Source organism: Alosa alosa, chromosome 13 (assembly GCF_017589495.1).
Source record: "Alosa alosa isolate M-15738 ecotype Scorff River chromosome 13, AALO_Geno_1.1, whole genome shotgun sequence".
Lineage (NCBI taxonomy): Eukaryota > Metazoa > Chordata > Actinopteri > Clupeiformes > Clupeidae > Alosa > Alosa alosa.
Window position 1 is genome coordinate 13,245,315 of NC_063201.1, and position 15,354 is coordinate 13,260,668.

Below are 15,354 nucleotides of genomic sequence, written 5' to 3' on the forward strand. Positions count from 1 at the left end.
TCGAGGCCTCATCGGTATCATTTGACAACAGAACCAAAACAGGAAGAGGTGTAGCTGATTCCATGACGTTTACGTTACACTTTGTTTTTGTACAAGAGATTAGGTAGTGTGCTCTAGCAGCTGCCTATCATGTAGCCTGACTTTATCATTTGTGATTTACTATCATATTTTATTCACTTAATGAAACAGCTGGCTTTTCTGGAATTTTAGTAAATGTGAAATTTATCGTTCGAAGTAAGCCATGAATGGAAATTCTAATCCGCTTTTGGACAAAGAAGAACATGTCTTAAAGCTTGGGGAAAGCTTTGAAAAACGCCCTAAGTCTTCGTTTCATACCATTAGATGTAAGTTGACCTTACTTTATGTTATGATCATAGTTAGGGGTTACAGTGAGTTAGCCTGACTGACAGGCTTAGCTGTGTTATGCTAGCATACTAGCTAGCCTGCATAATTGGCAAGTTATGTCACTGAGGTATCTATGAAATAGACTGCAAGCAAGCAATGAAATAATGTCAGTGACATTGAAGTCATATAACAGCATTAACGAGACATCTCTTTACAACTTTTCCTTTTAATAATACTCCATGTTGTGGCTTTTTATATGTTGTGCCATTATCCCTGTAAATTCAGTCAACCAGCTGACAGTTGTTTTCCTCTCTTTGAGTGCTTCTTTCATACGGTTTTTGTTTTTACAGATGATTTCAAACCAGCGTCCATAGACACAACTTGTGAAGGGGAACTGCAAGTTGGAAAAGGCGATGAAGTCACCATCACATTACCTCACATTCCGGTATTGTGAGACCTCCTCCTAGATGTGAACACACATAGTTAAAAACTAAACACATGCTTCCACACTACTTTTCTCTGTGATATTTTGAATAACTTTTTATTCTCTCCCAGGGTTCCACGCCACCCATGACGGTATTCAAAGGCAACAAGAGGCCATATCAGAAAGACTGTGTTCTGATCATCAACCATGACACCGGGGAGTATATTCTTGAAAAGCTGAGCAGCAGCATACAGGTCAAGAAGACCAGGTGAGGCTGCAGAACCATATTTGCCATCACAGAACAAACAATATTATGTGCTAGGCTTTATAAAAATCCTAAATGCAAACACATAGACACAAATGAATATGTTGACTAAATGTCAGTGTATCTAATAGCCATGCAGTCACATGCTTCATAAGGAGTAGCATGGTATGATTCCACTGTGTTATCTGCAGAGCGGAGGGAAGCAGTAAGATCCAGGCACGGATAGAGCAGCAGTCAGTGAGGGCTAACCAGCCTCCCTCACAGTTCCGTGCTCCAACCAAGCCAGGAGCAGGTGCCAAAGCATCTCCATCACCATCACCATCCAAGGACAATCCCTCCCCTGAGCCTCAGCTAGATGACATCAAGAGAGGTGAGGGCATGTCTCCTGCTGTGTGTGATGCTGTTTATTTATGACAGGAACAGCTGCGAGTTTGTTGTTTTTAATTTATATTGTTATTCATGTATTCATTTCTACCCAAAGAGACTTACTGATGATGCAGCACATTATTCAAAATATGCAGACTTGGGCAGTTTCATGTGGAGCTTTGCCAGAAAGCCATCATTAGTAGTCCAGGAGGGAAAGTGGACTACCCTCTGTTAGTGATGACTGCTGTCCTAAAACTGTCTTTCTTGTATTCATGCTCAGTTATATTCCTGACAGTGTACTGTATACTGTATTACTAAAATCATTATACATTACTATAATCATAATTACATTAACAGTCATTGCATTTCGTATTCCCCAAAGAGGTCTATCCATTGTTCGCTTTCTTTTTCAGTATACCTCGGGTAGTTTATGTGTGCATATGCTGTGTGCACTTTAAAGCCAGCCCATGACATGGAGGGAAAAGTCTTAAGTCAAACTAAACCTAATTTAATAACTAGGTAAAATGTGCTAAATGAACACCATGGGCAAGACCATAAGCACAAACACTTGAGTTGAGTCAGCTCAAAGCTCCCGCATGGCACATGATAGCTCTAACTCATGCACAGGAACACGGCTTGATGATATACTTTGCTCTATGCCCGCCATTTAAATAATGTCCCCTTAGACTTTAAACCCAACACTATGTCTCGTCACTTCACATCTTGGAATTGACCATTCCAAGGTGTCCAACTGAGTGATACATTTACATTTATTAATTTACTTTAGCTAGCCCAGCTAGCCCAGCTTTTTAACCACTACATTACCACTACCCCTGATACAGATCACCAATCCCCTATATGTACAAACTCCTAAATGATACTGGATTGAGATTTCAGATATGAGATATTTTATCATTATTTTAAAGGAGAATTCCGGTGTGATATTGAAAAATAATTCAGTGGAAATGCATGGATTCCAGTTGCTGCTACTGGAAGAAACTGGAATCCATGCATTTCCACTGAATTATTTTGTAAGAATCTGATCCCTTTTATCATACCTGTTCATTCTTACTTGTTGCTCAACTTATCGTGACTAAATTCAAGATGGCTGCAAACGCTTAAACTTTGTGAAGATACTGTCTGTATAAATCGTCTTGTAAGTAAACTACCAGTGCTTTTTCAAAGTTCTCAATGTCTCGTTTTTAAATGTCAGGGCCTCGGAAGTCTACCAATGAAGTGTGGAGATACATTGAGCCTCGTAAATGGGTGTAAAACAGTGATTTATTTGCATGGCTAGCCCGATGCCAAAGCACCACTATTGAAAAAGCTGTTGGTAGCATCGGCTAACTAGCGGCAGATTTTGGAGTGCAGGGGACAAGCCGAGATGGGCTATGAGACATACGTTCACACTTGGTATCATGTTTCAATACACTTTAGGTCAATATCACACCGGAATTCTCCTTTAATTTTCTAGAATATTTAGTAATGATGTTTTATTATAACAGTTCAGTTGCCTTTATTATTATATTATCATATCAGATTAGTTGCCTTTATGACCGTGTAATAATGCTGAAAGCATGGTAAACTCTCTAAACTCTTTAAACTGCCCGTCCCAGAGCTGCGTGCGGAGGTGGAGGTCATTGAGCAGATGAGCAGCAGCGGCAGCAGCAGCTCCTCGGACTCGGGCAGCGGCTCTGGGAGTGGCGACGACAGCTCCAGCAGCGACGGAGAGTGCGAGCGATCACCTGCTCCCCACCACCAGGCCTCTCCAAACCGCCTCCCCATGGTCAATGGCACTGACAAGTCCCAGAGCAGCAACCAGCTCATAAATACACTCAGTAAGTAGTTGCACCGAGGTTAAAGTCATGAAAACCCATACCATTATTACATGTTCATTATGAAGGTGCCATTTGGGGAAGTCCAGAATGACTTTTACACAATAATCTACTACCCCAAATCAGAAAAAGTTGGGACGTTGTGTAAAATGCAAATAAAAACAGAATGTTATAATCTGCAAATCTCGTAAACTCATATTTAGTTGCAAAAAGGACACAGGCAACATTCCAAATGTTCAAAAGTGACAGTGACTAATTCATGGAAAATATATGTTGATTTTGAATTTGATACCAGCAACACTTTTAAAAAAAAATTGTACGGGGCCAACAAAATGCTAGAAAAGTTGTGGAATGATAAAGAAAACAAAAGGAGGAACTATATTAGGGTAACTGGCAACATGATTGTGTATAAAAAAAAGAGCATCCCAGAGAGGCAGAGGCTCTTAGAAGTAAAGATGTAGAGGTATTCATCACTTTGTAAACCTGTGTGGACAAATTATAAATATAAATGCTTCTTCTAATATCATTAGAATCAGAGAATCCAGAGAAATCCTTGCAAACAAGGGATAGAGCTGATAAACAATATTGGAAATCATGGACTCATCAATCATGGACTCATCTGGGCTAAAAAGGAGAGGGCCTATCCAAGTATCCAACCCATCCAACTTGTTTTAGTGCTCAGTTCGAAGCCCAACATCTATGACGGTGTGGGTATTAGCAAAGTCCTTTTAGGCAAGTCCCTCCACTCGGCGGCCATTTGACAATGCTTTTTGGGCACTCGTCGGGCATCCATTTCGGCAGACATGCGTGTGCGCAAGGCTTCACGACACCAATCTTGCTCCAGCGGCGAGATCACAACAGATGATTGGCACGATGTCTTCACAACACACCATATGATTGGCTCAATGTATTCACATCATACCACATGATTGGCTCAATGTATTCACATGTCGACGTTTTGCCGAGGAAGGGGTGGGATATGTGTAGACAACAGCCATATTGGCGTGACAAACTAGCCCCATGCATTTCTATGGAGTATTTTTTGAGTGCTGTGTCTCCACATTAGAAAGTCTCTGGTATTAGTGCCTACAACATGGGCATCTTGCACATCTGGCAAGGCACAATCAATTCTGAATGATGTATACAGGTTTTGAGCAACATATACTGCCATCCAGGCAATGTCTTTTCCAGGCAAGACCTGGAATATTTCAGGAAAACTATTAATTAACTCTGTGAAATTAATCCTGCACATATTTAAGCAGTATGATTCCATAGAAGGTGCATCATGGAATGAAAAAACATGATTAAGAATACCCCATACTGTTAAGCTACTGAAATCCTATATCGGGCAGAAATGGGACAACGTTTCATTCTCAAAACTCTTGCAGCTGGTCTCCTCAGTTCCTAAACATTTACAGAACTTTGTTAAATGAAGAGGTGAAGCAGCACAGTGGTAAAAATGCCCCATCCCAACTTTTTTTGAAACATGTGGCTGGCATCAACTTCAAAATGAACATATATTTTCCATGAAATAGTAAAACATTTAATTTCCAACATTTGATATGTTGTCTATGTCCTTTTTGCACAACGTCTCAACTTGGTGTTGTATAAACTGATTTTAGCTGGAGGTGTTGATTTGGTTGGATCGATGTTTAAAAGATTGGTTTGCCCTTTGCAGTTCAGTGTTGGAATGTAACATCTATAGAAGCTTAGCAACTTTTTTGAGACATGCTGGACATGCCTTGACCAGAAGAGTTTGTTGCACAAGTACATTGATCTTTTTTAGTTGAATATAACTTGAAATGTGTATTTCCTCTACACAGGGAATGATCTTCAGTTGAGTGAATCTGGAAGTGACAGTGACGATGACTGAGCACCTTATTTTTCCATCTTCGCTGCCATTCTCCTTCCACTGAGTACCTCCCAATCCCTCAACCCCTAGCACTCAGTCTTCACTCACTTGTGCAAAGCTTGGCTCCTCTATATTTTAACTATCCCTCTGAGCACTGGGAGATTAAATGAGTGTATTTTTTATTAGATGTATATTTTATTTTGTATTTCAGAGTTCAGATCTTTTACATATGAAGTTGCAGGAAGGTGTGTATCTGGGTTTACATATTCAAAAACAGCAGATAAACATGGTGGAGATATGAATCAGGCAATGGAATGATTGCATTCTAACTTGAGTCTTTATTTTCATACTGTATTGGACCATTTAATCACTCCCCTGATACTGTTAGCATTGTCAGTATTAAAACGGTTACAATAGCCCATAAGCAGCAGCCCATTGTCATTTTAGACATATTTTTAGTTTATTATCTTTTGTGATGTTCACCTTGTATGGGTATCCACTGTACAGAAGAAAAGGCTTTCTTTTTCTATCTGAAAAAAAAAAATATATATATATATATATATATATATATATATATATATATATAGTATTGTATTGTATTGTATTTTAGACATATTCCAGGTCTACGAGCCCAGGAGGTGGCATTGCAAGAAGTTATTTATTTATTTTGTATATTGAGAGAATGTGTGCTTTTTTTTACTAAATTGTGTGCCCATTTTACAAAATTGTGTGCTTGTTTGATTTAATTGTGACCTCTTTTTAATTATTTTGTTTGTTTATTCATTGACAAGAACTCAGAGAAGCAGAACAGACTGTTCGGTAAAGCTGGAAAATTTGGCAATTCACACATTAGAGTAACGTTCCTATAAATCAATAACTCAAAAGCCAAACATTGTTAAAATACAAACGACAAAGTGTTTTTTATAGACTTAAAGAGACTGTAGCAGTGACTTTGTAGATGTACACACTGATCCTGACAGTCTGCTGAACACATTTGTCCAGTTTTTAAGGTTTGATTTTGTGAATATCACGTTGTAGCGTGTAGCCGAACTTTGCCTTCTATGTTTGGAAAGAGGTATTGTTTGTGTTTTATCAAAGCGAACAGCATAGTAGCCCAAGTTGGTAAAGTTCCTGTAAAAAAACATTAAGAACAAAAGCATTAAAAGAAGTGCAGGATTTAATTAAAACAAGCACATGATTCAAGAAAAACAAGCATATGATTTATTAGAATGAGCAGACGTTTTAGTAAAATGCACCTCCTGGGCTTTGTACAGGACAGGTGCAAGTGCATGAGATGGATTTGGCCTGTCCCATGACGTCTCCCTAGCAGAGGGAAACTCTGTGATTTCAGGATGCCTGCAAGTCAGCTCCATATGATAGTAGTCAGACACACAATCAGTGATGGGTAAAAGTCATGAGAAATGTTACATTTTTGTCACAAAGCTAGGGAACAATTGGTGCAACTTTATGCAGGTATCCTGTACAATAAACAAGGATTGTAAATGTAAATCAGGTTTCTAGGCCAAGTATACTTGCATATACAAGGAATTTGGTCTGCATTTATCCCATCCGTGAATTCTGATTTCACAGGTCACTTTAATGAATGTATATATGTTATCACATCATAGATCATGCTGTTAGTATGCATATTGGGAATGCAAAAAAGAACAAAATATATCAGTGTGGTAAGATAAAATGGCCATTATGCAGGACACAAAGTGTGTATAGACGTAGAGTCTTCACCATAGATCATGCTGTTAGTATGCATATTGGGAATGGAACAAAATATATCAGTGTGGCTCCCATGCTTTAGGTGTTACTGAAGAGTCTGAGCTGTAAGAAAGCGGCGGCCATTTTATCAGGATTAGAACATTCACAATCTGCAGTTGTATACTATTATCTTTGTGAGCAGTTCTTGTGTTTGTGTGTGCACTGTACTTCCCCACTGCTGTGGTGCATATCTAGTCCTTTCCATTTCCCAAGCTCAATGGCTTCTTCGCTTCCATATTGGGGTTGTTTTAGTTGTTTATCAGCATACTGTATGTATTTTGTGGAATTTTAAATGCATTAAAGTTTGTGTCTGTCCAAATGCTCCTTGTCTTCATGGATGTTTTAATAATTTGGCATAAAAAGATCATTTTTAATGATTATTATTATTAGACCTCAGCATGTTTAACCACCAGGTGGAAGTATTGGCCTTCCCAGTTCCTGTTCCAGTGTTTCAAGGCCTCTGCTCTAAATGGTAACCAATTAGAACATTATAGAGGAAGTTCCTTAAAAAATTATATTGTCTTTAGAAATTGATGGCCAGTGGCACAATACTATAGCCCCCAGTCTCAGTCCCCTATCGTGCACCTGGTGCAATGTGGCACAAAGCACATCACAAAGCTTATGCTCATCTTGCACTTAAAGAGTTGATTTTCTGTCACACATATCTGGCTGTTCTGTGATTAGGTGATTAAAAGGGAGGACCGACATCAGTTATGAGGCCATTCACATTTCCCCCATCATACTTAAATCATTTTAACATACTTAACTCTGGGTTCATTAACAATGTTGTTGGTGCTTTGTTTTGTGTAGGGATCTTGAGCAAGCTACTGATGAGGTTTGATGCCATTTTGAACATTACGGTTTAAAAAAAAAAAAAAAAAAAAAAAAAAAAAAAAAAAAAAAAAAAAAAAAAACCTATTTGGGAAACATTTCACTCAGGGCCCTTAGCTACTCCACTGTATGGGATTTGGGGCTATAGCATATACCGGAACAAGCTCTTTAGTGGTTGATCAATGTCTCCACGGCCTATTTGATGTCTTTTAATGCAGCATAAAAACTCCCCTGGGTTAAAACATTCCTAACTTTAGGATGACCCATAACATATGATACCAGTCATCTTGAGAGAACTCTGCCATCTCAATGGATGTACTGCTCAACGGGAAGTTCAAACACAAAGCGGACAAAGATGGCATGCTCCCAACAGCTCAAACAAATGAAATCTCAATTGAGCATGGTCTCTAGATAGATAGATAGATAGATAGATAGATAGATAGATAGATAGATAGATATATATCTCTCTATATATATACACACACACCATTTCCATTACAGGATTGTGGTAGAATGTAAGAGCTGCTAGCCTACTCCTTCTCCCTACTGAAAGGCTACAGGTTTAGAAACAGAATAATGCAAGGAAATTAGGCAATTTTGTAAGTTTAAGAAAAGTTTATTCTTTAAGCCACAATTAATAATGCAACAAGAGCCCAGATATCCATGTGGAGGAGTCCAAAGCCTGCTGGGAAAATAAACATGAATTAATTGCTGAAAATCTCAGTACACAAAATGATTGAGATACCAAACACACATACCACAGAAGGTCAACTGGACAAGCCTATCCTTTTCTGTGGAGAGAGAACACATTAGAGCAAATTCAAATCCTTATCAAAGCTCAGACACATTAAAACCATTTTACCTTGCAGGGGTGGGCTTCACAGTTTGGTCCACCGGAGCTTCATGTGGAGGACTGGGGACAGGAGCAGGCTCAGAAGCAGGAGGATCATCTAGCGGGATGTAGGTGGTTTGGGTATAGATCTTTTTCCCTCGCACATAACGATTGAAAGACTTCACCACATAGCGGGTCTGAAAACCCAAAGGCTCTGTGATAACAAGGTAGTGCTCTGGCCCTGATGAGGAACCCTCAGTAGCACCACCATTAGAGGTAGCCTCTCCACCAACATCCTCTATGAAGGAGCTGCCAAAACTGCCCCAAACAGGGTCTAATGAAGTCAGCTGAGGCGGTGGCGTTTGGGCTGGTGCCTGGGGCATATGATGCCATGCTGGGGGTTTCTGGCCCGATGCTGGGGGCTCTTGGGCTGGAGCCTCAGGCACCTTAGGTTTCTTGTTCACTGGAGCTGGAGGCATCTTATTCCATGCCGGGGGCATCTGAACCCATGCTGGGGGCTCTTGGGCTGGAGCCTCAGGCACCTCGTTCACTGGAGCCGGAGGCATCTTATTCCATGCCGGGGGCATCTGAGCCCATGCTGGGGGCTCTTGGGCTGGAGCCTCAGGCACCTTAGGTTTCTTGTTCACTGAAGCTGGAGGCATCTTATTCCATGCCGGGGGCATCTGAGCCCATGCTGGGGGCTCTTGGGCTGGAGCCTCAGGCACCTTGTTCACTGGAGCCGGAGGCATCTTATTCCATGCCGGGGGCATCTGAGCCCATGCTGGGGGCTCTTGGGCTGGAGCCTCAGGCACCTTAGGTTTCTTGTTCACTGGAGCTGGAGGCATCTTATTCCATGCCGGGGGCATCTGAGCCCATGCTGGGGGCTCTTGGGCTGGAGCCTCAGGCACCTTAGGTTTCTTGTTCACTGGAGCTGGAGGCATCTTATTCCATGCCGGGGGCATCTGAACCCATGCTGGGGGCTCTTGGGCTGGAGCCACCAGGCACCTTGTTCACTGGAGCTGGAGGCATCTTATTCCATGCGGGGGCATCTGAGCCCATGCTGGGGGCTCTTGGGCTGGAGCCTCAGGCACCTTAGGTTTCTTGTTCACTGGAGCTGGAGGCATCTTATTCCATGCCGGGGGCATCTGAACCCATGCTGGGGGCTCTTGGGCTGGAGCCTCAGGCACCTTGTTCACTGGAGCTGGAGGCATCTTATTCCATGCGGGGGCATCTGAACCCATGCTGGGGGCTCTTGGGCTGGAGCCTCAGGCACCTTGGGTTTCTTGTTCACTGGAGCTGGAGGCATCTTATTCCATGAACCCATGCTGGGGGCTCTTGGGCTGGAGCCTCAGGCACCTTGGGTTTCTTGTTCACTGCTGGAGGCATCTTATTCCATGCGGGGGCATCTGAGCCCATGCTGGGGGCTCTTGGGCTGGAGCCTCAGGCACCTTAGGTTTCTTGTTCACTGGAGCTGGAGGCATCTTATTCCATGCCGGGGGCATCTGAGCCCATGCTGGGGGCTCTTGGGCTGGAGCCTCAGGCACCTTAGGTTTCTTGTTCACTGGAGCTGGAGGCATCTTATTCCCATGCCGGGGCATCTGAACCCATGCTGGAGCCTCAGGGGCTTGTTCACTGGAGCTGGAGGCCTCAGGCACCATGCTGGGGGCTCTTGGCCTGGAGCCTCAGGCACCTTGTTCACTGGAGCTGGAGGCATCTTATTCCATGCCGGGGGCATCTGAACCCATGCTGGGGGCTCTTGGGCTGGAGCCTCAGGCACCTTAGGTTTCTTGTTCACTGGAGCTGGAGGCATCTTATTCCATGCCGGGGGCATCTGAGGCCCATGCTGGGGCTCTTGGGCTGGAGCCTCAGGCACCTTAGGTTTCTTGTTCACTGGAGCTGGAGGCATCTTATTCCATGCGGGGGCATCTGAACCCATGCTGGGGGCTCTTGGGCTGGAGCCTCAGGCACCAGGTTTCTTGTTCACTGGAGCTGGAGGCATCTTATCCCATGCGGGGCATCTGAACCCATGCTGGGGGCTGTTGTGCTGGAGCCTCAGGCACCTTAGGTTTCTTGTTCACTGGAGCTGGAGGCATCTTATTCCATGCCGGGGGCGTCTGAACCCATGCTGGGGGCTGTTGTGCTGGAGCCTCAGGCACCTTAGGTTTCTTGTTCACTGGAGCTGGAGGCATCTTATTCCATGCCGGGGGCGTCTGAACCCATGCTGGGGGCTCTTGGCCTGGAGCCTCAGGCACCTCTGAGCCGGAGGGGCATCTTATTCCTTGTTCTGGAGCCTCAGGCACCTTAGGTTTCTTGTTCACTGGAGCTGGAGGCATCTTATTCCATGCGGGGCATCTGAGCCCCATGCTGGGGGAACCCTGCTGGGGGCTGCTGGGCTGGAGCCTCAGGCACCTTAGGTTTCTTGTTCACTGGAGCTGGAGGCATCTTATTCCATGCGGGGGCATCCCCATGCTGGGGGCTCTTGGGCTGGAGCCTCAGGCACCTTGTTCACTGGAGCGGAGGCATCTTATTCCATGCGGGGGCATCTGGCCCATGCTGGGGGGCTCTTGGGCTGGAGCCTCAGGCACCTTAGGTTTCTTGTTCACTGGAGCTGGAGGCATCTTATTCCATGCGGGGGGGCATCTGAGCCCATGCTGGGGGCTCTTGGGCTGGAGCCTCAGGCACCTTAGGTTTCTTGTTCACTGGAGCTGGAGGCATCTTATTCCATGCCGGGGGCATCTGAACCCATGCTGGGGGCTCTTGGGCTGGAGCCTCAGGCACCTTAGGTTTCTTGTTCACTGGAGCTGGAGGCATCTTATTCCATGCCGGGAGCGTCTGAACCCATGCTGGGGGCTGGTGTGCTGGAGCCTCAGGCACCTTAGGTTTCTTGTTCACTGGAGCTGGAGGCATCTTATTCCATGCCGGGGGCATCTGAACCCATGCTGGGGGCTCTTGGGCTGGAGCCTCATCCACACAGGAATAAGTTTCTCTTGATGGGAATTTAGGTTTACCTGAACAGGTTCATTGGGACGTGATGCATCTTTACCGTTCATGAAGCTGCGGTCGCTCACAGAAGCCACAGGGACACTGGGCACCTTAGGTTTCTCGTTCACTGGAGCTGGAGGCATCTTATTCCATGCCGGGGGCGTCTGAACCCATGCTGGGGGCTCTTGGGCTGGAGCCTCAGGCACCTCGTTCACTGGAGCCGGAGGCATCTTATTCCATGCCGGGGGCATCTGAGCCCATGCTGGGGGCTCTTGGGCTGGAGCCCTCAGGCACCTTAGGTTTCTTGTTCACTGAAGCTGGAGGCATCTTATTCCCATGCCGGGCGCCTGAACCCATGCTGGGGGCTCTTGGGCTGGAGCCTCAGGCACCGCTCACTGGAGCCGAGATATCTTTTCTGCGGGGGCATCTGAGACTCCATGCTGGGGCTGGGGAGGCATCTTATTCCATCACTGGAGGAGGCATCTGAGCCCATGCTGGGGGCTCTTGGGCTGGAGCCTCAGGCACCTTAGGTTTCTTGTTCACTGGAGCTGGAGGCATCTTATTCCATGCCGGGGGCATCTGAACCCATGCTGGGGGCTCTTGGGCTGGAGCCTCAGGCACCTTAGGTTTCTCGTTCACTGGAGCTGGAGGCATCTTATTCCATGCCGGGGGCATCTGGCCCATGCTGGGGGCTCTTGGGCTGGAGCCCTCAGGCACCTTAGGTTTCTTGTTCACTGGAGCTGGAGGCATCTTATTCCATGCTGGGGGGCATCTGAACCCATGCTGGGGGCTCTTGGGCTGGAGCCTCAGGCACCTCTTGTTCACTGGGAGCGGAGGCATCTTATTCCATGCGGGGGGGCATCTGAGCCCATGCTGGGGGGGCTCTTGGGCTGGAGCCTCAGGCACCTTAGGGTTTCTTGTTCACTGGAGCTGGAGGCATCTTATTCCATGCCGGGGGCATCTGAGCCCATGCTGGGGGCTCTTGGGCTGGAGCCTCAGGCACCTTGTTCACTGGCATCATTGCATGGGCATCTGAACCCATGCTGGGGGGCTCTTGGGCTGGAGCCTCAGGCACCTTAGGTTTCTTGTTCACTGGAGCTGGAGGCATCTTATTCCATGCGGGGGCATCTGAACCCATGCTGGGGGCTCTTGGGCTGGAGCCTCAGGCACCTTGTTCACTGGAGCTGGAGGCATCTTATTCCATGCCGGGGGCATCTGAACCCATGCTGGGGGCTCTTGGGCTGGAGCCTCAGGCACCTTAGGTTTCTTGTTCACTGGAGCTGGAGGCATCTTATTCCATGCCGGGGCATCTGAGCCCATGCTGGGGGCTCTTGGGCTGGAGCCTCAGGCACCTTAGGTTTCTTGTTCACAGAGGAGCTGGAGGCATGGGCTGGAGCCTCAGGCACCTTAGGTTCACTGGAGCTGGGAGGCATCTTATTCCATGCCGGGGCATCTGAACCCATGCTGGGGGCTCTTGGGCTGGAGCCTCAGGCACCTTAGGTTTCTTGTTCACTGGAGCTGGAGGCATCTTATTCCATGCCGGGGGCATCTGAGCCCATGCTGGGGGCTCTTGGGCTGGAGCCTCAGGCACCTTAGGTTTCTTGTTCACTGGAGCTGGAGGCATCTTATTCCATACCGGGGGCGTCTGAACCCATGCTGGGGGCTCTTGGGCTGGAGCCTCAGGCACCTTAGGTTTCTTGTTCACTGGAGCTGGAGGCATCTTATTCCATGCCGGGGGCATCTGAGCCCATGCTGGGGGCTCTTGGGCTGGAGCCTCAGGCACCTTAGGTTTCTTGTTCACTGGAGCTGGAGGCATCTTGATCCATGCCGGGGGCGTCTGAACCCATGCTGGGGGCTCTTGGGCTGGAGCCTCAGGCACCTTAGGTTTCTTGTTCACTGGAGCTGGAGGCATCTTATTCCATGCCGGGGGCATCTGAACCCATGCTGGGGGCTGTTGGGCTGGAGCCTCAGGCACCTTAGGTTTCTTGTTCACTGGAGCTGGAGGCATCTTATTCCATGCCGGGGGCGTCTGAACCCATGCTGGGGGCTCTTGGGCTGGAGCCTCAGGCACCTCGTTCACTGGAGCCGGAGGCATCTTATTCCATTCCGGGGGCATCTGAACCCATGCTGGGGGCTGTTGTGCTGGAGCCTCAGGCACCTTAGGTTTCTTGTTCACTGGAGCTGGAGGCATCTTATTCCATGCCGGGGGCGTCTGAACCCATGCTGGGGGCTCTTGGGCTGGAGCCTCAGGCACCTCGTTCACTGGAGCCGGAGGCATCTTATTCCATGCCGGGGGCATCGGAGCCCATGCTGGGGGCTCTTGGGCTGGAGCCTCAGGCACCTTAGGTTTCTTGTTCACTGGAGCTGGAGGCATCTTATTCCATGCCGGGGGCATCTGAACCCATGCTGGGGCTCTTGGGCTGGAGCCTCAGGCACCTTAGGTTTCTTGTTCACTGGAGCTGGAGGCATCTTATTCCATGCGGGGGCATCTGAACCCATGCTGGGGGCTCTTGGGCTGGAGCCTCAGGCACCTTAGGTTTCTTGTTCACTGGAGCTGGAGGCATCTTATTCCATGCCGGGGGCGTCTGAACCCATGCTGGGGGCTCTTGGGCTGGAGCCTCAGGCACCTTGGGTTTCTTGTTCACTGGAGCTGGAGGCATCTTATTCCATGCCGGGGGCGTCTGAACCCATGCTGGGGGCTGTTGTGCTGGAGCCTCAGGCACCTTAGGTTTCTTGTTCACTGGAGCTGGAGGCATCTTGATCCATGCCGGGGGCATCTGAACCCATGCTGGGGGCTCTTGGGCTGGAGCCTCAGGTGTCTTGAACTTCTGAGCCCCCTGAGCCGCGCTCAAAGTCCACACAGGAATAAGTTTCTCTTGATGGGAATTTAGGTTTACCTGAACAGGTTCATTGGGACGTGATGCATCTTTACCGTTCATGAAGCTGCGGTCGCTCACAGAAGCCACAGGGACACTGGGCACCTTAGGTTTCTTGTTCACTGGAGCTGGAGGCATCTTATTCCATGCCGGGGGCGTCTGAACCCATGCTGGGGGCTCTTGGGCTGGAGCCTCAGGCACCTCGTTCACTGGAGCCGGAGGCATCTTATTCCATTCTGGGGGCATCTGAACCCATGCTGGGGGCTCTTGGGCTGGAGCCTCAGGCACCTTGGGTTTCTTGTTCACTGGAGCTGGAGGCATCTTGATCCATGCCGGGGGCGTCTGAACCCATGCTGGGGGCTCTTGGACTGGAGCCTCAGGTGTCTTGAACTTCTGAGCCCCCCTCAAAGTCCACACAGGAATCATTTTCTCCTGATGTGAAAATAAGTTTTCCTGAACAGGTTCATTGGTACTTGAGGATGCATCTTCACCGTTCGTGAAGCTGTGGTCACTCACAGAAGACACAGGGGCACCGCCAGGAGGCTTCGGTCTGGAGCCAAAGTACCCAAAACTCTGGGGCTCTGGGGCACATAACCACTTCAGTTACAATATCCTCTGGTTGTATTGTTTATTAGGCTACAAATAAACTCAATTCTTACCTTGAAGGCGAGGACTGCATAGGCCTACATCAGTCAAGAAGAAAAGGCAAATCCAAAGTAGCCTATAGAGTACAACACATTTAGACAAACTGATTGACTATGTACAAAAAAAACCTAATCAGCAATACTCTGTGTGTACCTGAACATCAAACCAAGACTCATGACCAACTGCAAAGTCTTCACTCAAACCCCCCAACTCCAGACGCAGCTGCTCACTCCTCTATAATGCTGCAGCAACACTCCAGCTTTAACTCACAGTTAACCAAGCTGGGCTTTTAACAGTCTGGCTCCCAATTAACCAAGTGACTTCAGCTGAA

The 15,354-nt window shown here is 47.1% G+C and overlaps 2 protein-coding genes across 7 annotated transcripts; one reads left to right on the top strand and one right to left on the bottom strand.

The window, feature by feature from the left end:
- The first annotated feature begins 49 nt into the window (after positions 1-49).
- Positions 50-5,267, top strand: eaf1 (ELL associated factor 1). The gene is made up of 6 exons (XM_048261992.1): positions 50-344; positions 696-790; positions 901-1,037; positions 1,226-1,404; positions 3,017-3,238; positions 5,059-5,267. Exons 1-6 carry the CDS (start codon positions 242-244, stop codon positions 5,106-5,108), a joined length of 786 nt encoding a protein of 261 aa, XP_048117949.1. The 5' UTR covers positions 50-241; the 3' UTR covers positions 5,109-5,267.
- A 3,021-nt stretch (positions 5,268-8,288) lies between these two features.
- On the bottom strand, positions 8,289-14,955 carry LOC125306621 (repetitive proline-rich cell wall protein 2-like). Of its 6 annotated transcripts, XM_048262093.1 has the most exons (13): positions 14,754-14,955; positions 14,313-14,570; positions 13,223-13,372; positions 12,578-12,610; positions 11,986-12,123; positions 11,613-11,753; positions 10,581-10,772; positions 9,570-9,707; positions 9,246-9,482; positions 9,063-9,158; positions 8,551-8,975; positions 8,447-8,479; positions 8,289-8,370 (listed from the first exon to the last, which is right to left on the bottom strand). In XM_048262093.1, the coding sequence occupies exons 1-12, from the start codon at positions 14,802-14,804 to the stop codon at positions 8,470-8,472; spliced, it is 1,869 nt and encodes a 622-aa protein (XP_048118050.1). In that variant the 5' UTR covers positions 14,805-14,955; the 3' UTR covers positions 8,289-8,370; positions 8,447-8,469. The 6 variants fall into 6 exon arrangements, with proteins under 6 accessions (XP_048118050.1, XP_048118045.1, XP_048118049.1 ...); XM_048262088.1 differs by having other exon boundaries at positions 13,223-13,377; positions 14,318-14,955; XM_048262092.1 differs by having other exon boundaries at positions 11,613-11,708; positions 12,028-12,123; positions 14,313-14,955.
- Positions 14,956-15,354: the final 399 nt, after the last annotated feature.